A 27,882-nucleotide genomic window follows, 5' to 3' on the forward strand; every position below is an offset into this window, starting at 1 on the left:
GTATGTCATAACTTGGGCATCAACCCTTTAAGGTTTTAGAAACTGGAAAGAATGTCACACTATGATAGCCTGGTTTTTAAGTTAAGTTCAATATTTGTACTACGGGAAGGATATGTCCAAGCCTACTCCTTACTCCTTCAATGACTATGTTTCATAACTGTCTGGACCAGGTCACAATTTGCATTGTGGAGCAGAAATCACACGTTGGGGTCAGGAATATGCATTACAATGACCAGGCAAAAATAACCGTGACAACATAGGGGGCTTCCTACTGATTGCTACTCAAAATAAGCCACATTTCTTTTTTTGTAATTTTAAATTTCCAAGCAGCCTTAATCAAGCTTATATTCTTTGAAAATAATGACTTACCAGGAGGTTAAATGCATGTTTGAATTTCTGAAAACAGTCGATGAACTCATCCTGTGGAGGTGGCTTTGCACGGAGAGTAAGAACACCCTCTAATGAAGGGGAAAGGAAATAATTTGCCGTTAGTATCCCTTAAAACTGGTATTTTAATACAAGCACTTGGGGGAAAGAGAGAAAAGAGAACATTATACAAACTAACCAGTTTCTCAGCACTAAAAGTGCATATTTGTATTTCTGATTTGATAAATAACTTTCATGTAGTTGGCTCCAATTTAAAATCTACTTTACTCACCCTTACAAATGTCAAAATTTAAAGATAGCGCTGGAGAACAGTTCTTAATTTTTCAAATAGCATTGGAACAAATGCTAGTTAATGGATTAAAAATAACCCTGAACACAAGCAAAGGAGAATTACTCGAGTGAACTATAATGAACTTTGTTTTCTACAGCATAGAATTTGAAAAGTACCAGGCTTAGGCAGTTTTTCCTTTTGGGAAAGTTTACATGTACATCATTTAAAAAGAAACTACTGTTTACGTGCTACCACAATCCCTCAATAACCCATGCATTTTACAGCAAAAATAAATAGGTTTCACTGCTCTATACATTATATAAGTCTTAAATCACGACTTGCCTCCTGGTCCTTTCTTTTTGCTTTTCTTTGATTTCTTCCGTTGTGAAAGCTGAGAAAATGCTTCAGCGGCCTTCTGAAGTTTAATAACAAATGCTTCTACATCATCCAAAACGTGGTTCAAAATTTGCTGATACAGAAAAATGAAATATGCAGTTACAGGAAAACAATGTACATCTACTTATATTTAGAAAGTGCCTTTAACATTATACTGCAAACACAACATTCTGTATTTCTGCCGTAGATTGACAAATTAGTAACTTTATTAAGCTTTGTCTTAAAGTTTCACAAGTACACAAAAATGATTTCCTTTTGTGACCATCAGTTAGCAAACACTGCCCGAATAATGCCAACAAATGGAAAAATGCGCTGGATCAGATTTTTCCCCCCCAGTAGGTATGTACATAAATAGGCTGGTTTGTTCCAAATTTAAAAATAGTAATCATATTGGATGCTGTTATATTTAGCAATACAGTGTAAACTACTGCATGTTGACTCATTTGCAACAAGTTTTCTCTTGAATAAATGTTTATTTTGTCTGTCTCCCTATGGATTAGTTGCTGCAAAGAGGCTGCGCTCAATTCATTCCATTTCAAGCTTTTTCTTCATTTGCCTGATACTCCACCTCCCTTTGGAGATTAAATAAATCGGAGTGTGCGCATTACATACAAGTGATCTGTTGGAACAAAACACATAATGGACGTTTAATCTATCCTATTTTAATAGATCTGGAAAGAAAATTATATTGGGTGAAGATGCACTACAAATGCCAAGACAATTTGTAATTGGGAATTAGTTACTGTTGCAATATTATTGGCAGGTTGCCATAGGTCCTTCTGTGGAAATCAAAGTTTGAGATTTGAAAGAAAGGATAAGAGACACTGAAGAATGAGAAAGCTGGTTTAGATTTAGAAATAGGATTCAAGACCAATATTTCAAAGGCTGTTAAGAGATGGTTTATCTCTAACATAGACTATTGCAGATGGACTTTAAGATAGTTACAATGCTTGCAGAAGAAAATGTTTTAAAATATATTAATGAGTTCCCCATGCTGGAAGCAAAATATTTCAGACAGGAAGAACACAAACATGCCCGGGGTCAAGTTATAAAAAAACTTCTCAAAGACAGACAGAAGCATCAAAAGCTAAGCAGAAATTTGAGTGGACTGTTGCACAATCCTTCGATGTTCAAGACAATTATTCAAATTTTATATCAAGAGTTGGTAAGAATTCCAAATTTTTAAAATTGGGTTAAGAGCTCAAGCTATGCAGTAAAAATAAAGCCCAGTAAACTAAACACCTAGAGTGCTATTCTAGTTTATTGGTCCATCAGTTAATTCTGTGTGAAAGTAAATGTACCGTCAATCTTTGTGGAATTGAAACCAAGTTTGGTGACAACAAAACACTCAGCAGCTGTTTAGTGCAAAACGTAGACTGTATCACTGACAATACTACATTGTAAAAGGTTTGTCTAAGGTAACAAATTACTTAAAAATGTGGGGTTGGGGCATATAATGGGCTAACCCAGAACAAAATTCGTCTTCATAACCTCTAATAGAAAGAGTAAAATGAGTAGAGTTGTAAAATGTAGTGAGTAATGTGCCAGATTTTATGAGCCAACGAAGATGTTGCATAGGAAAGATTGTGTTACACTGTTCTGAGTGATGCAGGCCTGGCTGACACAGTATCATGTCCAATACAGGAATGTCCTATCCATAACTTTTAAAAGCAAAATGGTAATCAGTTTAGAATATTCCAGAACTTTTGAAATAGAAAGTGATGGGCTGCAAAGCAGTCACCGAGGGGTCACGTGACAGTGTGTGTGTGTGTGTGTGTGTGTGTTCCGAAAAACTGCCACACTGTCTCAAAAGGACATTCCAGACTAGAAGAGGTGTAAATACCCATATCCTGAGACCATCCAAACTGCATTCCTGATTTAAACTGCTTGTTCTGAATCCAGGCCAATGATTGTCTCAAACCCCAAGGATAGATGCCTGCATACACAAAGACCCAGCTTGTGGCTAATTAGCTTAAGCCCAAATCCATGTCTGGAAGAGAGCTGTGAAGGACCACATGGTAAGGCACTCATGTTAATAGCAAAATACTGAGGATGCTGGAAATCTGAAACAAAAATAGAAAATGCTGGAAAAACTCAGCAGGTCTGACAGCATCTGTGGAGAGAGAAAAACAAAGTTAATGTTTCGAGTCCACATGACCCTTCTTCAGAACCTCTCAAGGGTCATAGACTCAAAACGTTTGTTTTTCTCTCTCCACAGATGCTATCAGAGGTGCTGAGTTTTTCCAGCATTTTCTGTTTTTGACCCATGTTAATAGTCTTTTTGAAAAGAAAAGGTGATCAGGAGCTGTCTGCAGAACTAATCAGGACAACTGCAAAGACAACAACATCTGTGTCTTGGGACCTGGAAATGGCAACATCATAAGATCTGCAAGCCTGTCCCTTTTCAAGTCCACCAATACAGAAAACCAACCTCCTGATATCGAGACTACAAGTAACCATCTTTGTGACCTGCTGAAAATCCATCTCTGAGGGAATCCTGCAACAATTCTGATATACAGCTCCAGCTACTGAATCCACCTTGACTATACTTCAGGAGTGAGAATGTCTTCATCAGGCCTGCAACATATGCTTTCCTTCAATTTGAGCCAAACACGTGAATTACGAACTATTCTTTTGTTTATAACTTGTAAAAGTACACTATTCTCTCTAACTATATTTTGCACGTGTGGGGGCATGTGACAGAGAGAGTGACCTAGTGTTAGATTTTCAGGCTGAACGCATGAATAAAAATAACCTTTGTTTAAAGTCACTAAAAGCATGCTTCTTAATCTTCAACTTGGCCATTCACTCAGGGGTTAAGAAACACACACATCTTTCTTTTTAAAAAATGCACTGATTATAGACAGTACGGCAAGGGAAGGGAATAGGAGCTTCAGTTTTCTGTCATCCCTGTCTGTAACACAGGTCATACAGTTAGTTATGCAGTTGCTATTTGCCTCTGCCAGCTAAATTTTCAAGTTCAGAATCAACTGGCACTCTGGAAACAGCAATAAAAATGAAATCTGAAAAAGGTGAACGGGACTGTCTGGGAGCTTTTTACTAAGTTTTCTTTGCATCAATAGATAATAGTGCCCAGAAAGATGGCGGACATGAAGGGTGAAATAACTTAGGGGAGCATTCTAGCTATTTGAGGTAGTAGCTAATAGAGTTTTTTGTTTCTTTTTCAGACTAGCAAGAAACAATGGAGTCTCTCCAGAATACAATTTTTAAAAGTGCACTCAGGTTACTCATGGTTTTCAATATTTTCCCTTTGCTTTGAGGTACAAAATGGCAACTCAAGTTAGGTGCATCATTCCAATACAATCATGGCAAAAAGCTTGCAATATCAGTCACACCAAGTACCTTGTGTAGCTTCAAGTTAAACCATTTCAGCTAGATCAAGAAAAAAAAGGCCTTCAAGTCAATTCCTTTCCTAAACATGCCAATTTCTCAGCTTTTAGTATTTTGTACTTGCGCATTTAACGAATCAAAATGAAAAGATTGTTGGGAAAAACATTCTAATATGCATTCATACCACATCTCGGTCGATCCTGACTGCTACCATATCTGGAGTTTCTTCGGGTTCATGAATAATCTTCTGTTTTTCATCTGTTAAGAAAACAGTGTTTTAATAAAAACATTTTATATACATTTTTCTGCACTTTTGGAAAGCTGGCATTTTTGTATGATGACAGTCTCTTTGCAGTTCAGTATATAGTTGATGGGTTATGACTGTATAGGATGGTAATGATGTCCATAACAAGTATAGATGGTACAATTCACTACGAAGCAAGTGGTGGCAGTGGCCCTGGGTCTCCGACAGAAAAATACAGAATTTATTTTTTATTCAATGATGAAATTAATATTACTGCTGACGAAAGGTACACATTCCATTCTAAACACCTAACATCTAAGAAAGAACAAAGACAGACTTACAATTAAATAGCACTTTCCACAATCTCAGGATGCCCCAAAATGCTTTACAGCCAGTGAAGTATTTTTGAAGTGTAGTCATTGTCATAATGTGGAAAACACAGCAGCCAATTTGCAACAGGCTCCCATGGACAGCAATGTGATAATGCCCAGATAATCTGTTTTTGTGAAATTGAGGAATAAATATTGGCCAGGACACCAGGGATATTCCACTGCTCTTCTTCAAAATAAGGCATCAGAATCTTTTACATTCAGAGAGAGCAGACAGGGCCTCAGAGTTTAATGCCTCATCCAAAAGACGGCACTTCCAAAGGTGCAGCACTCCCTTCGTACTACAGCATTAAATATTCTCAATCAGGTATAACGCAAGTTGCTACAAAGTAAAGCTTAGCCATGTATCTGAGCACCAGGAACAGCTTCCTTCCATGATTTCTTGGAACTACACTGAATTTTTATACACAGACAGGAAACAGCCATCACAGCAATCTGGGTTGTATTTGGACTTAGGTCCCTTAAGTAAAAAGCCAGTCTCGGAGCTCATACCATTACCTAGTCACCATTGCAAAGAACGATTTTCATGTACATTTTTAAAAATTTGTTTATGGGATGGGGGCACCATTTATTGTCTGTTCCTAATTGTCCTTGGGACTGTATTGGTGAGCCACCTTCTTAGACCACATGGATTGCAATGGTTCATGGTACACTTACAGTGTCAACAAGGAGCTTCCAATGACACTGAAGGAACTGTGATATATATTGAAGTCAGCATCGTCTGTGACTTGGAGGGGAACTTGTAGGTGGTGATGTCGCCATATGCCTATTGCCCTTGTTCTTCCAAGCAGTAGAGGTTATGGGTTTGGAAAGTGCTGTCAAAAAGGCCTTAACGAATTGGTGCAGCCCCTCTTATGGATGGTGCACACTGCTGCCACAATGCGCCTGTGGTGGAGGGAATAAATGTATAAGGTGGTGAATGGAGTACCAATCAAGAGGACTACTTTGTCCTGGATAGTGTCAAGCTTCATGTGTTGTTGAAGCTGCACCCATCCAGGCAAGTGCTGAGTATTCCATCACATTCCTGACTTGTGCCTGGTAGATAGTGGGAAAGCTCTGGAAAGTCAGGTGTTGAGGCACTCGCCACCTAACCTCTGACCTATTCCTGTAACCACTAATTGTGTGGCCAGTCCAGTGAAGTTACTGATCAAGGGTAACCCCCAGGATGTTGATGGTGGGAGATTTAGCAATGGTAATCCTGTTGACCGTCAAGAGGAAGCACTTAGAATAACTCTGATTGAAGACAGTCATTACCTGGCACATGTGGCTCGAATGGTACTTGCCACTTATCAGCCCAAGCCTGAATGCTATCCAGCTAAACAGAACCAGTCTATTAGCATATTCCACACTCACTATCCTGACAAACACACACATGTATAGGCTAATCAGGTCCAATAGGTGGGTGCTGCCAGGTCATAGAACTGGAGTATGTTGTGCCGACAGCAACAAAGAAAATGGTTTTAAAGCATTACTGAACCACCAATACAACATCATTGATCAGTGTTACTTACCAAATGTTTCCAAGCTTTTTCTATTCCAGCTCCTAGTATTTTTACAATTTTGTCTTTTTATCTAACCTTTCCATGTGGCAAATATGGCCAAGGATGTAACTTACTCCTTTGATTTAGAACTAAATACAATTGTTTCCTGAAGACATAAACATGCATTTGCGAAAACCTAATTACCTTGTTCCGGTAAAGCCCAAGCTGACCAGGCTGCTACTCGGCTCCTAACATCCACCTGTGTAATAGTTCCTGGAGGAACAGGAGCAGGGGCGCTTGGAGGTGGAGGGATGGAGGAATTATCTGCATTTGTAATCATTCTAGAAATAAAAAAGGACAATTATTCATTCCTTAGGTGCATAAAACTGCATTATTGAAGTCCATCAGTGCATTATACTTTAAAATAATGACAGTTGAGGCTCATGTTCATACATAGGAAGAATAATATCAACACTCTTATTGAAACACATCATCTGGTTTTACCCAGGTACTATATGCAAGCATTACTTTTAAAAGAAAATCTCTTATCACATTCAGGTGCTTTGATTGCATTTCTAAGATTATGTCTGTATTTGAATTTTAAATTTAATTAATCCTTAATCTTCTGAAATGACAGGACTTAAAGACATAAGATTCCTCATCATCTCACCGCTGCTCATCAATCCTACTAGCACATGGATTGACTACATAGGCAGAAATTAGCAGGCGAATGAAAACAGTGTGAAGTACTCACCTGGAATTTTGAACAGATTACAACATGTTCTGCTCATTGAGGTACACTTTATATATCTCTTGAACATTTAATCAGACCTCAGCTTTACATTACAGGTTAGCTGGACAATTTTTAAAAATCACATAAAAGAGCAATAGCTTACTGTTAAAAGGAAGTCCAAATAGATGACCAAGGATACTATTTAATGATTAATATCCATGTATCTTTGTACCTCAAAGTATCAGGCCTTTTCTTCTGTTTACTACCTTTACTGTCACTGATTGCACTTTCAATATCTGCATGGATCAGTTCAGCCTGTAAAACAAGATCTTGAACTGAGTCACAGCAATAACGCCACTTAACAAACTCTGACAAAAAGTGTGGAACACAATTGTGCAAACAAACTATCCATGAGTCTATGACTTGGGTTAGCAGTTGTTTCTAAAGTAAACTTGTCTTTTGGTCAACTTTTAATTTGTCTTGCAAAAATAGTTGACAATTGTGCTTAATTCTGTCAGACAAGAAAATAATGCCCGAGTTATCAAGTTAGCCATATAACCCCTGTTCCCAGGTATTATCAAAAAATTCAGTTTACCTCAAAAAAAAAGAAAGTTAATAAAAGTTCTGGTGGCACTGAATACCACAAGTCAAAGTATATTAGGCAAAAACTACGCATATTATTCAGAACAATTACAGAATTTGTCCTGAAGGAAAGGCAAAGTAAATGGCAATTGATCATAACAGTATAAAATGCAGCTTCAGGGAGACAAATAACTAGAAAACTTCATAGAAAACAGCTTCAATTAAACAAAGTACTCAGGTAATTAACAACAGCACATGCAAGCACTAACAAAAATATACATTATTAAGGTACAATAATTTTTTGGGCTAACCATCTCCTCAAACATTCTAATATTTCAGTCTATTTCATGAAAAGGTGTGCTGCTTTCTTCAGGAAATCACTACTTTTTACCTACTCCTCCTATTTTCTATGTTTTTCTATATTTTCTCTTATTCAAGTGATATTTCTATCACAAAGATGATTTTGTTCACCAATTAAACTGTGAAAACGAATCAGGGAGAGTTAACCCCCTCAACAATGACAAGTTATATTATATAATTAAACAAATGCTTTGTTTTAAATACACAGGTTTTAAACATTAGCACATAATGCCAAGTAGTAACTTATCTGACTGGCAGGCTAGTTCAACACACCATTATTTCTTATTTCAGGCAATCTCCCTGAAAGAGTTGCCAAGTATTAGTCAAACATGAGTCCATTTGGGTCATTCTCACCTTCTTCCCCTCTAGGCATTTGAGCATTCTTGGGAGAGGACTGAAAATAAGTCAGTCCCAGGACTTTTGACAAGTGATGGTGAGCTTCACCAGAGAGAGAGGATGATTTGGGAAGTTGGGTTGGGGGCAAGGGGCAGAGTGCTTGAGGGTTGGAGAGCAGAGCAAGAACCATCCATTGAGGCATTTATAAAATGAGGTGGAAAAAATATTTTAAAAACTATAAGACGGTTAAAGTATCACATTATCAACACCAGTCTACATAAATTTGATACAACTGTGGAAAAACATACTAAATGCATCTCAACATGTTCATGCCCTCTGCAGATTTGAAACATGAACATAGAATCAGGCTGACACTATAGAAAGTAAAACATTTACCAACCTTAACTTCATCACATTGGAAAAGGTGAATGTCTGGTTTGCCTTGGCCAGATTCCTTGCAAACGAGTGCCAGAATGGAGCCATAGTTACAGGCATTCATCACAGACTGACAATGCTGGATTGTGTTAAAGGGAAAGTGTTCCAACTCATTCTGTAAAGAAAGCACATGAGCTATTTTTGTATTCTTGATTATGGTCCGTTTGCACAATCTCTTCCTACATTCTGTGCTCATTTTTTCACACTTAGCTATTTTCGTATCATCACTAGCTATAGCCAATAAGGCAGGAGGAAGACACCCATGTGCAGGCGTCAGCCACTGTCGCTGCCACTTTGAACTAACTGCTGGAGGTTACTTGAAAGCAACCCCGTTATTACTGCCTCTGAAGTAAATCTAAATGTTCATCTTTTCTCTTCTCACCAAGTCCACATCATCTTGTTGTAGAATATATACTAAGCCTTTGTCTTTCTCAAATTTTCACTTCCCTCCTCAAGCCCAAGAATTCCCTATCCAAGTGCAAACATTCCCAATGTTTTTGCCTCTCTTCGTTCATATGTCTAATCTAGGGCATCAATATAGCTACCTTTGTCATGTCCTCTTCAAAGCTAAATGCTCCTGCAGTCATGCAGTAACCAGACTCCATTATTCCAAATGGGATCTGACTGCCTGCAGAAACTCATCAACACTTCCTGGCACCTATGCTCTATCCCTAAATACGGCAAGATTCTGCTATCCTCTGTTGCTGCACATACTATGTTGATGGCTTCAGATTTCTATCACCAGCATTCACAGATTCCTCTTCTGGCTTACCCAGCAAGCTATTGTATCCCCATTTTTATTTATTCTCCTTCCCGTGTCATTGCTCTGCATCTATTCGTTAATAGACATTTGGCATTTATCATCGCAGATTTAAATCCAATAAAATTTATTTTGATGTTCTCAAAGCTTAGGCACCTTTGTTTCTGTCACCAATTCTAAATCATTTATTTGCATGCAAAACAGCAATCACCCCAATACTGAGCTCATCACCCTCCATGCCAATACAGCTTCATTACAGCAGCCTTTGCTTTCTCTAATTTAGATCCATTTCCAGTCTATTTCACAAATGTCTCTCCACCCTACCCACACCATTTCATTCTATCCAACCTTATGAATGAAATCCCCTGTATAGTGGCAATGTGTCTGAAAATATCAATGCACAGCATCAACCTCAATTATCTCTATAAAGATCTATAAGCATGACCTCGCCACCCAGACTTCCACTCATTATTCCATATTGCGCCAGGTATTCCATGATACATTTCAAGAGGCCTTCCAGTGCTTTACTATCAATGCCAGGGTTCCCAATAGTGTCCCAAAGATAATTCATACAACTTTTCAAACTTGATTCTACAGCTCCAGAGTTGCTGCCTTTTAATAAAATCCTTTCTTTCAGAGTCATGCCTTTTTGAAATGTTTTCTGCCATAATACAATGATGTGTTAACAAATTATTAGCACAGTATAGGAAGATTGAGTCAGTGTATATAATAGAATAGCACAGCTCGACAGGGAATAAAGCTCACAAGCAACTGAGGACAGGGTTGTGGGCAGTGTCATTTTATAAACAATTACTTATATTGCGGTGACTGTGTCAGTTACCAATAGCCATTGGTTCTCTTAGCTGTACCATTACAGTTTGGTAATTTAAGAGAAAGAACACCAATACATGCATTTTAGCTGTACCAGTGTTACTGTTGATGTGATACGCAGTAGAGTCAGAAATGGGTGTCAGTTTTCTTTAGAATTTAGTCTGGTTCAGCCAGTCAATAGATTGGGCAATTTTCTGTGGCTTAGCAATTCATGCTGGCTGGGTTTTTGAAAGCACCCGCCACAACTTCAGTGGGATGCACTTTTGTGCTGCAATTAGGGTGAAAGCCAGGAGTTTGACTGTTTCCGAGTTCAAGGTGATCACTATGATAACGATGATGTTTAAAATCCAGCTTAGCTCAGCTTTTACAAAGAGTTAGCACTTATACACTCGCCTTGGGCTCAATCACTTGTCAAAATGGATCATGTGTTGCTTATAAAAACAGTCTATGCCTTGTGTTCCCCGATATGTAGATATACATAGGAAAAGCCAGAGGTCAAAGAATGCCCAGCACTGCACTCTAGTTTACGAAGATATATCATGTGATTCATATCCCTTCCAACTTCAGTAGCCTGAATACCACCACCTTCAACATTCACCCCCCCCTTCACCACTGGCACACAGTGGCAGTAGTATGCACGATCAACAAGATGCACTGCAGCAATTCACCAAGCCTCCTTCGACAACACCTTCCAAACTTGCGACCTCAACCACCTAGAGCAAATGTATGGGAACACCATCACCGGCAGGTTTCCCTTCAAGCCACACACCATGCTCACTTGGAACTATATCGACACTCCTTCACTGTTGCTGAATCAAAAACCCTTTCTAATAACATTTTTGACTATCTACGCATGAACTCCAATGGTTCGAAGAGGTCGCTCACCACCACCTGCTCAAGGGCAATTATGGATGAGCAATAAATGCTGACCTTGCCAGCAATGCTCTGATTCCAAGAGCCAAAAAAAAAATCATGACTCAGGCTATAATGTTAAAAACACTTCGGTTGTGGTTTAAACAGATAAATCGATAGGGCTTGATGCAAACAGTCTACAGAATTACAAGGTTTACTGTTTCTTTGAAATCTCAAAAATAATGTATAACTTTAACCTGCAATAACACAATGTAAAGTTGATTTTTAAAACATGGACGCTACTTAAATGGCTAAATGATAGCATGGAGCTCTCAGATTACCTCCATAACCCTGATGGCCTCAGGTGAGCTGAGACAGCCAAATATAAGCCCATTATCAGGAGCTTCTGGCTACAGGGCTGTTGCGTCAAAGGGATTACAAAGAATCATAGCCCGGCCTCTCAAAGATCCTCACGTCATCACCCAACATACAGCTGTTAATCAAACCCATTACTTCAAAAAGAAATCCACATGTTGCCAATCACATTCCATGTCTCAAATGAATGGCTTGAATCTTCAAGAATATATAACGTATATGTATATGGGGAAAAAATGAGAATCAAGCTAATTTGATGCAAAAAGCATCGTACATGCTCCAAAATGCATTTTTAGGTTGCTAACTCTAGGGCATTGGATACATACCAGGATGACAGCATCCAGTTGAAAATGTCGAGGCCGAAATCTCTCACTGCTTATGTAGGTGAAGCAGTCCTCTTGTGAATATTTCAGTACTGAATCAAGGGACAGTCAAATGCTAATTCAGCATCGCAAAACTACATCATTTACAAGTACCTAAAGTTGAGTATGCCAAGCTGAAGTTTTCATTCACCTGAATTGGTTTATCTCCATTTTGCAGCCAACCAAAAAACACAATTCGACTTATTCTTTTAAGCTAGCATTTTGTCAAAAAATACAAAATACCTTAATTTATTCTTTGTGAAAAACTAGCCGTCAAGTTGATTTGATGTTTTATTATGCACATAAAAAAAAGTGATTTCAGCGAATTTGTAGTGCATGCATGCAGCCACTCAAATGCCCTATAGATGGTGATATACACCGTGGTATATGGAAACCAAGGGCTGAATTTTCCCAAAATTGCACTGTGTGGTAGCAGGCAGGTAGAAAGGAGTCCCACCACCAATGAAGATGGCAGGTTTTCATGCCGTATCTTCCCAAGCCCCCTCATTATCTATTCACTCGCGCGAAACATGCAGTTTCAAATGGCAGGCAGGCTCTCATTTCCCACTCGCCATCACCCCAGCCACTATCTTTAAAAGGCAGCCGCCAGCAAAGCGCTCATCACCACCAGCTCACCACAGCTGCCCAGGAGACATGGCCAGCAAAGGCAAAATGGCTGCAGCCCCCACTTCAACAACAGGTCCCTCAAGCGACTGCTGGATGCTGTGGAGGCCCACCGGGATGTGCTCTGCTACCCATCCTGCGGCCAGAGCAGGTAGAATGTCACCAACCCAGCTTGGGAGGCAGTGGCAGTGGTGGTCAGTGTGAATGCCCTGTAGAGGGGGACAGCCACCCAGTGCCGCAAAAGGGTGAATGATCTCTTCCGTTCTGCCAGGTTAAGTCACTCATCACTCCCAACTCTCTCTCTCACTCACAAACCCATCACACATCCACAGGGCCCTCACTCACTGCCAGTGCAAGGGACGTCACCATTCACTTTCATGCCACCGTCATTGTCCTCATCCCATCCATGGGATTACTCCCCACCCACACAGGCCAGGCATACTTATCATCTGGCCCGGCAGGTGTCCTGGTACACTCTCCCCATCTCTATCCATGCAGGGCAAATGGGCTCACAACAGGAGGGAAAGGTCGCAGACAGTTGGAGGGATGCCGGAATTCAAAGTTCACACATAATTTGAAAACAGAGCCACCCAGCTGGCCGGTGATGATGGGGACTGGTCCTGTGCTGATGGCGAGGTCGGTGCTGCTCTCCCAAGTGAGGATCCAGCATTGCAACATCAATCAGACAACCATGCTGTGAGTGATGTGTCCTCTTTCACAGGCCACTGCCATGCACTAATTATCTCCCCATGCTTTCGCAGGCACATCTAAGAAGCAGCCGACGGAGTCCACAATCCAAAGCCTCCGAGCAAGCACTGAAGAAACCTCTGACGGCACCCTCCCTGATGTCCCGTCACTGCGCTCACCCATACCCTCCACCAATGCAAAGACACACACCTCGGTGGAACCTAGCTTTAGGGTAGTCTTGGGATCACAATCTGGCAAGCATATCGCACTTTCTGATCCACAGCAGGCTGAGGCAGGGACTTCCCAGGTCCCCGGCACTCAGAGGACTGCTGCAGGCCAGAACGTTGTTGAGTCCGAGTCAGATGACGAGCCTCTGGACTCGGTCATGTCACAGTTGCTGCAGCTGCCAAGGCAAGCTAGGGAACAATAGGAAGGGATGTCCGCTGCACTCCTCAGATTGCAAGGCATGATGGAGGAGTCCGTCCATCTTCAGGCTGAGGTGATAGCACCGGCATTGCAACCCACCAAGGTCAACACTGGCAGGATGGCAGCCGTCATTGAGACCTTGGTCCAGGGCATCACTCCTGTGCAGGCTTAACTCCATCGCTGATGCCACAGTTAGCCTCCAACAGTGTGCACATGAGGGGGGTGCTGGCCAGCTAGATCTCACTCCAGCTATCCCTTCCGCTCATGAAGTCAGCCAGGGGCCCTTGGGCACCCATAGGGAGCAGGATCAGCAGATGCACGCTCTGGGCCCATCCACCCAGGTGACTCTGGGAGTGACTGGTCCATCTGATCCCCTCTTCCTGTGACCTCCGCAGATCCAGCTTCACAGGACAAGGAGGGTGCCACCACCACAGAGCAGGACACCGAAAGCAGGCCGGGGCCCTCCAAGTCTCGGCCCTCCAGAGGACGCCCGCCACAGTCATCTCAGAAAGGACGCCACAGTCAGCAGGCTGCCTCCACCTTGACTGTGGATGTCCGGGGAGCACCAACACGTAGCGGCAGGGTTAGGAAAGTTAAGGAGAATTAACTCTTTTAGACCTGGGCATGGGTGTTAATCACTTGTACATAATGTTCGCTATCGTCAATAAACTCCCAAGAATGTCTCCCTGTCTACGGCTCCTTGTCCCTAGACATGCGCAGTCGTCAGCGACACTGGTTCTCAGTCATCTGCAGGATTGGCAGGCAGCATCTATAGACCCTGGGTGTCACTAGGCACCGGCCAGCCACGGCTCACTGTTGCTCCTGGGCAGCGAGTGGGGGAGCCCCTGCTGCCCCTTCATGGGGTTGGTGTTCCTGCCTTTGCATGGCCAGGTGCCTCAGTCGCTCTCTTCTCCATCTTCTACAGTCTCTGTAAGCCATCAGACATACAGCTAGGTCACAAGGATCCATGATCCTGACATGGTCCTCCTGCAGCATGGAAGAGAGATGTGGTTATCATGGCTGTACTTAGCGCCTTTCCTGGCCCTGTGTGACCGCTCCTCAATGCTTCCCGGAGAGTGGTCACCCCTCGGATGGCCAGAGATGAGTGCGCTGCATGGATGCCCTGTCAACCTGCGACATGGAGGGCACTGGTCCAAACCAGGATGCTGTGATTGCAAGGCGCTGTGAGCGTCTCCAGCAGTGACTGCTACATGGCCAAAGTTCGCGAGGAGATTGTATAACGTGTGCCATCCAACTGCTCCGCGGTCCAATAATGTTGTGGCGGACTCAAAGTCTGTGTCGGAGAGGGTGGGGGGTAAGGTATGGAGCGCTTAGTGGCCCTTTGATGCCTCCGTGTTGCTTGCATGGTCAGGCAGGCTAGGAGCCTGACCCCAATCACATCACTGTGGTTGTGCCTGATCTGTCTCAGTTGCAGAAGCATGGTCAGTTTATACAGGTGTCCCTAATGCGTGGCCACTTCCCTCACTTACCCTGCCCCCAACTGTGCGTGGGATGCAGCACTTGACCCAGGGCACCCCAACCCCTCAGCAGTTGCCTGCTCGGCCAGGCATCAGTCCCCGCCCCCGGAGGCCTGTAAACAACAGGCGAGTTGTGGAGAACGCTGCTGCTCACTCACCCCAGTTCTCCCAAAGTGAAGGCCACCAAGTGCACGTCGCCTGCGTGCTGTTGTGAAACATGTCGGCGTGCTTTCCCGCCAACGTGGGCGGACGATATGATGGGGTTCCAAGAGCCTGGCGGGATGGCCTTTTAATTATATCTTAATATATTATAATTAGCTCCCCACCGACCGATGGCAGGAAACGTGTCCCGCCGTTGGCGGGCTGAGCAGAAGATCGTGACCTGCCTTCACGCTGTCGTGAAGTGGGTCCCACCATATTTTCCATGCATGCCACCTATCACGCCCGCCACCAACGGACTTGGAAAATTCCACCCCAAGTTTCTGTCTACCATTTGCTCAAGGAGTAGCAAAGTTATTTTGGTAAGCAGTAAATTTTCATTAAATTTAACACGGATATATGCTACTGACATCTTAATCAACCATTGCAAAATTTGCTGGGATCATTTGATACTCTATGAACAAATGCTAACAAATGTCAACTTAACAAGGAGTTTGTAATATTCTTGAAATAAATTTTATAATCGGAAGCTTTAGACAATGATCTACCCTTCTTCAGTTTCAACTTCATTTGCCTTAACTGCTTTGATGGCTCAGTTGGCAAATGCACTGCATTCAGTTCTACGTCACACATGTCATGATCTTTGGCCTGTGCTGATTGAACTCGTCTCCCTTCACCAATTAGTAGTATAATCAAAACTAGCCAAACACATCTCAAACATAACAGAATTTATCAATTAACATATCCTGTGCCCATTTAGCATCATGCTAGCTTCACTCAAATGGGTAGCTGCCATTTCGCTGCTTTTAAAATTATTTCATAAATAATTTGTTGTGAAACTACTCCATGATTTTAGACTTACTTTGCTCTCCAGATCAATCAAGCTAACAGCTTTCTCATCCACCTGCAGTAACATGTCCTGGGTCCAGACCTTGCCTTTTGCATCAAGCAGTTTTAGTTTTCTTATACCATCATCTACTGTAATCATGGCATCCTTCCGATCCACAACAAAAGTTGCGAGGTGCTGTTTTCAAGAGAAAAATTACATCATATAAATTCATCACATATCAATTATGTACAGTTTTGCTGTAAAACAATCATACTACACAGCACTCTGTCTTATTTCACTGAGACGCCATCATAATCGACTCCTTCATTGGTACTTCTGCAAACAGAATCTACATTTGAATCTTGGGGCCAAATGCAAGTTATCCATATGGAAAGTCACTATTGCTACTGCACCATGAAACAAATACAGTATGCTATTCATTAAAAAAATCTTAATCTTTGAGCTTCAAAACTTAATCCGGTTTAACATTAGCAAAAGTAAAACCCAAGCATCAAAAAACATTAACATGTACATAATCACAGTCTTGAAGGCTATTTTAATTAAATACCACCAAACATTAATCTGATTACAGATACTGCTTCCAGCACTTTTCTCCAATTGGTTTAAATTGATCCATCATACGTGAAATTACTAAAACTGACAGAGGTCAACAAAAGAATCTAATTACCTCAACGCGATATTGTGAGGTCTCTGACATAACAGTTGATTTTGCATAATTCTTTCTTTGTTCTGTAGAATTAAAAAAATTGCATTTAACAAATATTTCATTTTGCGCAACTTAATCATGGTGCATGCTTTATCGCAATAGTCCACTTTTTAAAGTCCTAGCACTTCTGCTCTGCATTAATCTAAAAAATTAAACATTTAAAAGCTTAATTGTTAAGATATAAATCTAAATAAATAGGACCTACTCAACACTTTTAACACTGCACTAGACTGAGCAGAGAAAAGCAGAATACCATAACCATTTTGTAAAGAGTACAGCACAAAAATCAAACTATAATCAATCTAGTGCCAGAATATCTCCACCTATACATACTACCATTTAATAACTGTGTGTACTTTGACCAAAATTAAACACTTTAGAGCTGAAATGGACTGGGTAGGGGAAGCAAAACAGGTGTAAGCGTGTTTTCCTACCATCATAAGACACCTGAGATTCAGTTCTAATTAAGTCAATGGGACTGAATATACAGCAAAACGTATAACAGGTAACCAATGTAATACCGCTTGCATTGCACTTCGACCCATGTCCAATTTCACACATTATAAATTTTCCTGAATATGTACAACTCCATGAAATCAATTAGCAATACTAAACAAGAACACTACATCATCTTTGCATTTTAATTACAGATTGCATATAACCAAGAACATATAACCAAGCATTTCTGGATATTAATGTCAAACCAGTTTTGGGTCGCTGACTCTTCAACAGTTTAAGTGCAAATTAAAAACTGACAGCTTCTTCATTTAAACCTGGTCAGTAGAATCTTGTGAAGGATTCTGGTTCACAAGGCAATGAGCAAGCCCTTACACAATTAGATTATTTCACAGCATTAGAGCACAAGGGAAATGACAAAGCAGCTCAAGTGTTTCATGTACAAGTGAGTTACCCTTGGTTCAGAAATGCAAAGTTAGAACACTTGCCAGATTCCTAAACAGCATCTTAAACAGCTTTTTTTAAAAAAAATTGTCTCAATGCATTGTTTTGCTGCTTTCAGGTATGATGGTGCTGCATGCTACTCTGCAGAGTGGGAAAGCAACTTGCTCCAGACCTCTGCCACTCTTGCACTAACTGCAAACTCCAGAATGCTCTTTGACTAGTTCAATACTGTTTCCTCAGCCCTGCGATGAACTGGGCCATCCCTCTCCTCCAACAGAATTGCACAAATTCAGAGGCTGTCATATGTCAATCCATGCCCTGTTGCAGACAACTCAAAAGTCCCATGGTTTCTCATTCCGGATTAAAGTTGAATTTTTATTTTGAACAGTAATGTGGATCAGAACAAAAGCATATGAGATACCACTGACATCTCTCCAGTAGTGACTAGTGTATATATTTTAAAATCTTCAAATTGGAAAAAATGTATTAGTCACCTATACTTTCAGAAGCAAGTCTGCATAACATCATGCATTTTTTGATTCTGTTTTTAAACTTAAGCCTATCTTGAACAGCTTAAAATATACCAACGCTAAAACAACCAACAGCATTAATTTTCTCAGAAGCTTTAACGTAAAGGACATCTGGGCCACCTGGGAGATGTGCACAAGGAAAAGTAACCCAGAGAGAAAAAGGGAGCATTGTAGCAAATGGCCCCAGAAGTCAGTTGATTAAAGTGGATTTTACAAGGATTGTTTTTCCTTTGGAGATAGAGGGGGAGGTGGGCAGGGTGGAGGGGCAGAGCGAAAGGGAGGGAGGAGGAGATGAAAAAGCTGAAATATTCAAGGAGGAAATTTTGCCACAAGAACCAGGGAACTCAAGGTTCTGCCATCAATTTTGGGTCAGACAACTGGGTTGGGGGAAAACATACAAAAAGACCAAAGTCAAGGAAACAATGTTTGGGAGCTGGGGATGAGAAGATTCTGGGAAGAGAAGACTGCAACGATAGCATCAATGGATTTAAAAACAAAGATTTTAAATGTGGCGCTTTGAGGGTACAATGTAGATCAGTTAAGATAGGAATTAATGCAAAACTGGATACCTGCAGCTCAGTTTTGGGAAAAATTGAGTTTATGACAGATTTAAAGTCATCAAGAAAAACACAGTGGCAAAGGCACAAATAAAAAGTTTCAGCACCAGAAACTAAGACCTGGGAAAAAGCAATCAGAGAGAAAAATGCTAGGGGAGGGAAAAATTTAAGGTCTGAAATCTAGCTTACAGTCAAATGGGAAGCCAAAGTTGCAAACAAACTGATTGTGCTTGAGATGGTAGCAGGGGAGAGATATGGAACTGATGACAAGGGCACAGAGAATGGGTGATGATTGCTTCATCCTTCTTGATGTGAGGATGAAGATCATTGTGGTTCATTCCTGCAAGCAGTCAAACAACCTCAAGGGAATTGGTGGAAGTGCGACAGGAACCTGTCTGTGTGCTTGTTAATGTCATTACTGAAGGGCACCTGTAGATGTGAAAGAGGAAGGGGGAAAAGCTTAAATGCCCAAAGAATTTCAGGATGTGATGAGGTGCCACATAGACAATGTATCTCTACAAAAAAAAAAGCAAGGAGGGCAAAGCACCATAGACAGTCACAAAACACCCATTCTTGACTTAGGGCCATTTTAGTGCTTCTAGCCAGGCAGGTGGGATTTGAACTGCATGGAACTCAAATGCACCCTTCATTTCGCAACATTTTGGGCAATAAATTAATCAACTGTCACTGCGTATTACAGCATGATGTTGAGTGTTCAATTTTTCAACGCAGCTACACACTTCCAATTTCATGCAAGCACTTTAAACTTTTTAATAAGCGGTCAAAGAAGGAAAAAATGAGTTCATCAACTTATTATGCTCGTTGAGAACAAACCATCCCTGCATGGCATTTGATCATAATGCTAAAATTGTATGGAACATTAGACAGCTTCTAGCTGTAACTGCTACAAAAGACTTTTAAATGCGCCTTTTAATATTGCCCGTTGATGGATCACATACATCAGTAAATTCCTGATGATCCACAGTGTAACAAAAGTATCTTTTCTCCTTGCTTCCTGAAAACAGTGACTCATGCTGCAGTGCATTTCCAAAACTATCAACAAATCTGACCTTTCCCAAATATAAATTCATGGTAAAAGGAGATAAGCATCAGAAAACTACTGAACAATACTGACACTACAGTACAGCCCAATTCTGCCTATAATCAATGCACTTCGGATCTGCAATGTCATCAAATGATCTTTCTTACCTTGGTGCCAAATGTTTATTAAAGTTACCTACTTCTATTGTCATTCCCTTGCGCCCTTTAATGTTTTTGTTTTTTACCTAATTATATATGTCCCAGATAAATCAAGAGTGTGATGGAATACGTTGCAGTTGCCTGGATGAGTGCAGCTCCAACAACACTCAAGAAACTGAACACCATACAGGACAAAGAAGCCTGCTTGGTTGGCACCTCATCCACCATAGCAACATAGCAACTTGTCAAGGCTCCTTCGACCAGCACCTTCCAAACCCATGGCTTCTACCATCTAGAACAAGCAAGCACATGGGAACAGCACAACCTTCAAGTCACACACCATTCTGACAACGTAACATCTAGAGTTAATAGGCTCAAAGCAAATGAATAAGAACTTCTAAAAATGTTAACACAAATGCAGCTTATTTTATAGGAATGCAATGCAAAACCAAAAATAGAGTGGAAACTTTTTTTTAAAGCTATTCAAAAGTTCCAGATGAAAATGTTGTTACATTTGGATTAATAGCATAGAAACAGCAATTAAGAATGTACAGTATGCCAAAGGACTTGTTCATGCCCCATAACTTACATATGTCAAACAGTAATACTATCCTTTCCATTGACTTTTGAAATACAATTGAAATTAATTGCTTTCACCTTACAATTCTGTTGGAGCTGCATGCCTGGCAGGCAAAGACACTTCAATATAAATCTTGACATGTGTAATTCAGTTGAAGTCAGTGAAACCTATTATACGAGGCTTTCGCTGTCTCTCTCCAGCATTGGTGCCTTGTCTTCTGCAGCATACATGTTGATTCAGCGACAACATGCTCTCCCCCTGCATGTTCAAGCTAATTCAGTTGTTACATGGGGCTTAAAGTTCCAGCCAAATTCCTGTAACATTTGGTAGCTTTCCAGTGCTTTTGTATCATAACCATTTTTCCCAACCAAGAGGCTCAAAAGTATGTTGCGGGTCATTGGTTTAGCTCAGGCGAGTAATTTAATGAAAAATTACATTTTATGTTAAAGGTGCTATATAAATACAAGGTTGAATTGGCATTTAACACCTTTCACGTTCTCAGGACATTCCAAAGCTCTTCACAGCCAGCTTATGGTGGGAGAGAGTTTCTCAACTAAAATAGTAAGTTGTTCCCATACATCAAGTGTTTAGACTGTTTCCAAGTCTTTGATGATGTGGCATAAAAGGGGCCATAAAATAACCCAGTGATGTCTCTCTCTCCTATACCACCAGCCCCCCTCCCCTGCCAAACCACCTCACCCTCCAGTCAGAACCCTTGAAACGGCCACGATTCAGTTGAACTTGAGGGGCACAAATAAATTATTCTAATTTTCAAACCATGCCATTCCCATTGAGAGCTTTATCCCAAGCACTGTACAATGGCTTCACAAAACCTGAGAAATACAAATTATACACACACACATACACACACACATTTTATTTACAAAATAAGCATATACTCCATTAATTAGATTGAGTGTAAAAGGCAGTTCAGCAATTTCAGTAATGCTAGATTTGAAATGGAACTGTCAAATAACTGCTCCTTTACATAAGTAAATTTACTTCTTTTGCCTTATAGGGCATAGAAAATACTTTCACATGAAACAGCACGAGAATTAAATTGCTGCCAGTAAACCTGTAGGCCATGAAATATCATCCAAATAACTATATTTAGGAACATGAGAAAAATGTTCAGCAGTTTGTAGTAAGCTGCCAGATAGCTTCCTTTTTTGATTGTAATATCCTAGTGGGATTTCTTCTAACAGCTGACTTGTAAATCATGACGAATTTAGAAACAAGTTATAGATTTTAATGGGCACTATTGAAGATTTTTTTTTAAAGTAAAAGCGAAATAGATTAAGCACTTTTCCAATATATGTAAGGGGAGTTACTAGCAAGAGGCATCCAACAGAATGCTTTAACTAATTATAACTGTGTTCCAACACATACTTGCATTCTTTAGTTAATACCACTGATTTCATTTAATAATTGATCAGAACCAGTATTAATTTATGCAATAAATCATATTTCTTCATTTCTAAAAAAAACTCACCTATTTATTCCACCAAACAAGCCTAGTACAATAACTGGGGAATATTTAGAAATAATTATTCCAGTGTTCTCAAGGGTCATCAAATTTATCAAATGAGCAGCTGAGCTGTGGAGACTAAGGAAGTTCTAAAGTTCAAGTCCCACCGGTGCAGTGTTAGCATGATTTCAGGTAGCAGCACAAGGGCAACACTCAACTTGAGCTCCTGGACTAGTGAGTTCTGAATTATTAAGTCATGCCTTTGGTTCCTGATCAAATATTTACACCTGATGTCCAAGAGGAGAGGATCGGGCGCACCCATGATACTCTAACCTCCCTCCCAGTGTTCAAATAGACCACCAAATCCACCAACTGGGATAGTGCAGGAAAATGACGTCGAGGTCAAAGATCGGCCATAATTTAATTAAATGGCGGAGCAAGCTCCTATGTTCCAAGTCCTTAGATTCACAAATTATTACCAAGAACAGCTGGTTGCCATGGAATCATATCTTTAAGTAAGGATGGGAGAGGTGAGAAGAAAAAAACTGAAAGAACCATTTACTGTTTTATACATTTTATGAATTTTGTTATAAGGAGAATGTCGTTTGTACCATTGAGACAGAATTGAATTAAAAATTTGGCCTGCTAATCCAAATTAAATTAAAATTTATTGTGGGTTTACTTGGTAGAATTAAAACTGTTTCCCAGGCAGAAGGTGGCTGCTTGGACCACTCAAATCTAAAAGCCTGCCCCATGAGACAGTTGCAGAAGAATTAAATAATGCAAGTTTTTAAAAGGGTCTTTTATTCAAAAGATAAATAGGGCTGGATTTTAGTTTTAGGGGTCAGGAGCCTAATGCTGGGCGCATTTTCAAGCACCCAAATAGAATTTCTGACAAGCTAATCAATTAGTGGCCGGGGAGGGTGCTCACCACCCAATCCAATCAAGGACAGCAGGCAGGCTCCTGAGGCTGGAGGGCCAGTAGGATGCGTTCCAGGCCTGAATCAGAAGCCCCAACATAGGTGAAGATGAGCGGGAGGGCACATCAAGATGGATGCTGTCTTCTCTACATTTCCCTCCAGAGAATGGACATACTAAAACTGGCCAAAGCTGCCAGACCATTATTGTGGAGGAGAAGCTGCTCTATCCTCAGGTGTGTGCGCACGCATGCAGCTTAAAAACTAAAATGTAGCTCTGACCATCCTTCCACCATTCCGCCACCCTCCAGTCTACTGCCAAGAAGCTGCCTCCTTTCACAGAGCATGATTTATTCAGCTGGGGTGGCGGGGGGCTTCCACATGCCAACTAGAAAATTCCAGTCTGTGTAAGAGTGGGGGGACCTTAATAGGCCCTTTATGTGGCCTAAATGGCTACCGCCACTTACCGATGGGTAGCCATCATTCCCCAAACCAACCTCTTCAAAAATTGCCCAGAGACAAACCAAAGGCAGTAAAACCTGCACACTGGCTGGCAGTGGAATTTTTTGGGCCAGCCTGGCTCTGGTCCCACCTCCAAAGCAGTTTAAAAATTTGTTCCATAGTTATCAGCAGACTTTAGGCTCCATTCAGGTTGCACACCAAACTGGATCCATGAATGCATCAGTTTTATTAAAGATAACAATTCCTGCATATTTGCACTATAAAACCTCCTTATAATATTGTGGAACTCAGCAATGTTAGGGGCTGGCCTCTGATTTGGAGTGCAAAAGGAAAAGAGTGGTTACTGCCCAAAAATAGGGATGAGAAATATATTTCAGTATAAATGTACCTCCAAGTTCATCCCTCATCTGAAAACTGGATTTGTTACACCCTCCAACTCAGCCAAGATGCACTTCTAAAGTGACAGCATTATTAACACAAAATAATTTATATTTAAACAACAACTTTAACAAAAATGTACCAAGGCACTTTACAGGATTATAAAATACAGTATGATGCCAAGCCAAATAAGGGGATATAAAGTCAGATGACCAAACGCTTGGTCAGAGGTAGGTTTAAAGAGTGTCTTAAAGGAGGAAAGTGTGGTAGTGAGGCAGAGAGATGTCGGGAGAATATTTCGGAGCTTGGGAGCTGGGTAACTGAATGCATGGCCACCAGAGGTGGCGCAATTATAATTAGGGATGCACAAGAGGCCAGAATTAGATAAGTGGTTATCTTGGAGGGCTGTAAAGTTGGTGGTGGTGTTTTGTGGGGCTGATAGTGAGGATCAAGGTCATGGAGAGATTTGAAAACAAAGATGAGAATTTTAAAGTTATTGCATTGCTTGACCAGGAGCCAACTTAGGTCAGCAAGGGCAGAGGTGATGGGGCATCAGGGCTTGCTGCGTGTTACACATGGATAGCAGAGTTTTGAATGACCTCAAGTGTACAGGAGGTAGAATGTGGGAGGCCAGGCAGGAGTGAGTTGGAATAATCAAGCCTAAAATTGATGAAGGAATTAATGAGGATTTCAGCAGCATATGAGCTGAGACAAGAACAAAGTCAGGCAATGTTAGAGATGGAAATAGGCAGTCTTAGTGATGACATGAATGAGGTTGAAAGCTTACCCGGGATCAGATGTGACACCAAGGTTGCGAACAGCCTGGCTTAATCTCAGACTGTTGCCAGGGAGAGGGAGAGAGTCAGTACCATACAGCAGAGGCTCTGGAAAAATTTTGAAATTGTATGAGGGTTTCACTGGCACCACTAACATTATATTTAACACAAAAAATCTACTCTGCCATTAATTTGACAATGTTGAAGTATAACTTTTACAACGTGTACATTGCATAATTGTATTAGTTTAGTAGGTGACGCTGATGCTATTTAGCAAAGGTACTTTCAACTAATTTGAATGATACATTTCAACTTGTAGACTTTCATTTGAAAGTCAGTGCCCAAATTACTAACCACATTTATTGCTGAACAAGCACTTTAAGCATACTGTAGTAAATTAGCTTCTCATTTAAAATCACTTTAAAAGATAAAATTGAATATTTTTGGTTTTTGCACACTGTGGTGCAGAAGGAAAATTCACACAATGACAAAACACAACTCAGTTTGGTTTTGTTTCTACCTTTTTTTTTATGTTTTGAAGAATGTAAGAAGTATAGTCCATCAGCTCCTAAGACAAAGGGAAGCAAAATGCTGAACTCAACGAAAGACCATACTTAAATTAATGCACATCAATAACAAACATTGCAATTCAGAAACAGATATCCTTTAAAATTTACAAAAAAACATGTTTTATCCATTTTAATATGAACATAGGAAAATATTTTTTTTTGGCAAATTCCTTTTTGTAAAACTCACAGCAGACTAACTTCCACCATACTGCAATTAGCTTTTCAGTGCAACAAGGCATTTTTAAGCACAAAGTCATGGATCTTAAAAGGATTGTTACCATAGTAAACAAGTTAAATTTTGTAGAAACAGATTTTTGCCATTATCAAACTAATAAAGCTATAAACAAAAACATTAATTTCTCAAGGTACTTTAATAACTTAGACACTGGATCACTTTTTTAAAAAATGGCGAGTGAGCACACAATTGACAATGGCTGTAATCCTACTTGCCATGGCAGATAAAGTAGAGTAATTTACAAATCCATGCCACATTTGAGACAATCAACAGTTTCAGCCTGTGTTCGAGACACCAGCAGTTCATATTTGCTGTATGTTGTAAAATTCCATTGAGATTTAACCAGGTTTCATTACAAGAAAATACAAACCGAGAATTTTTGATTGTAATTACAGCAAAACTGCAGGCCCACTGCCATTACTGCACAAAACTGACATTAATTTCTGGTAACCACAAATACGGAGTTAAACATGGAAATCCAGAAGTAGTCGTCAGTGTTCCTCCAGAGTGTGCTGTTGCAGTCTTTGTTGATCAGTAATTTGATATGAATTTTCAACTTCTTAGGCACTAGTTTCTGCTGTAAAAATCACTGAAAACATTGAATGAGGTGTAACCAAATTTTTAACAACATTCTAAGTCATTACTACTGAACATTCTCTCTGGCCCCGAAAAGCTAATTTTACAAGTGTAGAATATAATTCTCTCAATAACTTTTCAAAATTACATGATTTTTAAAGTGAAAATTAATTTTTATTTTTAAAGTTCAAGACTTTCTACTTTCATCTAGTGTCTATATCCCAACCTTTATTTCACTTTGTGTAAAATAATTAAAAATAAATTATAGTCTGTGCTTTTTACTTCCTGGTTTAGTGCCTGAGGATTCAATAATCTGTTAGGGTGCTTAACCAGTTTGATGACTTGATTGTTGCTGGACATCACAGATCTCCTATTCACAGCGTCAGAGTCAAAGTCATGACAGAATAGGGGAAAATTGATACTCTAAAGCTGAAATCTTTTTGGACAGCTTTTTGAGATTGGTAGCCATCTTTTAGCCATTGCCAGCAAAATCCAGGCCATTGCCAATATCGGAAATAATTTTGAAAATATTTGAAATATCTTCATTCACTTTTTTGCTATTATCTATGCTAGTATGCAGTGTGTTGACTGATCATTTTATTTGTTGCTGGTTTTGTGATCACTTTTCTACATTTAATATGCTTTTGTAACAAATGATCAGCCTTCCCCCTCACTGAATAGCCAAAGAATTCTAAAGTCAATTTATTCTATCAAAACAGAACAGTTACATTAATTAGATATTTCAAAATGTGACCACTGAGTTTTACCTACAATACACTTTACTGCTGTAATAACTTCAAGAACTGGCAGTTTACTGCTGCATTCTGCTCACGTACCATGGGTTCATACCTTGGCATTTCATTTCAACAGAATTTCAAACAGCAAGTTTCCAAATTCAATAATCGGGGAGTTGAGGACTATGAGGAGCTGGCACGAAAGCGGAGTGAGGCCTGTGGCAGATCAGCCATGATCTTACTGAATGGCAGGCTGAATGGCCTACTCCTGCTCCTATTTCTTATGTTATGTTCTAACAACTCAATAAATAAGAGCAGAGCTTTGTAATTACTCACTAGCAAAGTGCAAGACTAGTAAATATAAATTTAATTTAAATTCACTCGTGCTCTTCTGGAAAACAGATATAGATGTGATAAACTTGGAATAATTCTAATACAGAAGTTAGAAACATTAAAAAAAGCACATTTGAAATTAATCTTGTTTAACAACTGCAATTTATTTAAGTAAACCAGTCAAGGGCTCCAGCAAAATAATTTCATGTAGTAGTTCTTTTAATTTTGTGCGAAAAGGAAGCATTTATTCTTCTGCAATGGAATCCCAAACAAAGACTATATTGTAGCAATGACAATCACCTCTTTTTATTACTGAAAAGCATGGATTTCCAGAAGCAACCATTAAAGTCGTTGTACTTATATATAGAGCAATCATTTAGAAGTATGTTGTCACAAAGTTAATGCAATGTTATGTTTTTGACTGCTTGTAACTGACAGCAGGAATTGAGCTTGGGGTGGGACCTTATCTCATGTGTTGGGCTGGTCATTATTGCCCAGAGACCAGAAAAATGGCCCCAAGGGCCTGAGAAACACTGAGGCACATTTGCTACTAAAACTCCTCCCACCTCAATGCTTCTGCAGCCTATCGCAC

General features: G+C 40.2%; 1 protein-coding gene across 2 annotated transcripts in view; it reads right to left on the minus strand.

The window, feature by feature from the left end:
* eps8a (EGFR pathway substrate 8a, signaling adaptor) overlaps positions 1-27,882 on the minus strand; it is a 160,845-nt gene that overhangs the window by 43,358 nt on the left and 89,605 nt on the right. Inside the window, exons 4-12 of one of the 2 annotated variants that reach the window (XM_078553567.1) lie at positions 25,364-25,411; positions 17,037-17,098; positions 16,382-16,543; positions 8,931-9,080; positions 7,485-7,567; positions 6,724-6,860; positions 4,590-4,663; positions 1,001-1,127; positions 370-458 (exon numbers count right to left, since the gene is read on the minus strand). In XM_078553567.1, the coding sequence (XP_078409693.1) occupies positions 370-458; positions 1,001-1,127; positions 4,590-4,663; positions 6,724-6,860; positions 7,485-7,567; positions 8,931-9,080; positions 16,382-16,543; positions 17,037-17,098; positions 25,364-25,411 (932 nt within the window). The remainder of the gene's footprint in view (positions 1-369; positions 459-1,000; positions 1,128-4,589; positions 4,664-6,723; positions 6,861-7,484; positions 7,568-8,930; positions 9,081-16,381; positions 16,544-17,036; positions 17,099-25,363; positions 25,412-27,882) is intronic. The other variant, XM_078553566.1, reaches the window with a different exon arrangement.

The sequence above is a fragment of the Cetorhinus maximus genome, chromosome 12 (assembly GCF_964194155.1).
Source record: "Cetorhinus maximus chromosome 12, sCetMax3.hap1.1, whole genome shotgun sequence".
Lineage (NCBI taxonomy): Eukaryota > Metazoa > Chordata > Chondrichthyes > Lamniformes > Cetorhinidae > Cetorhinus > Cetorhinus maximus.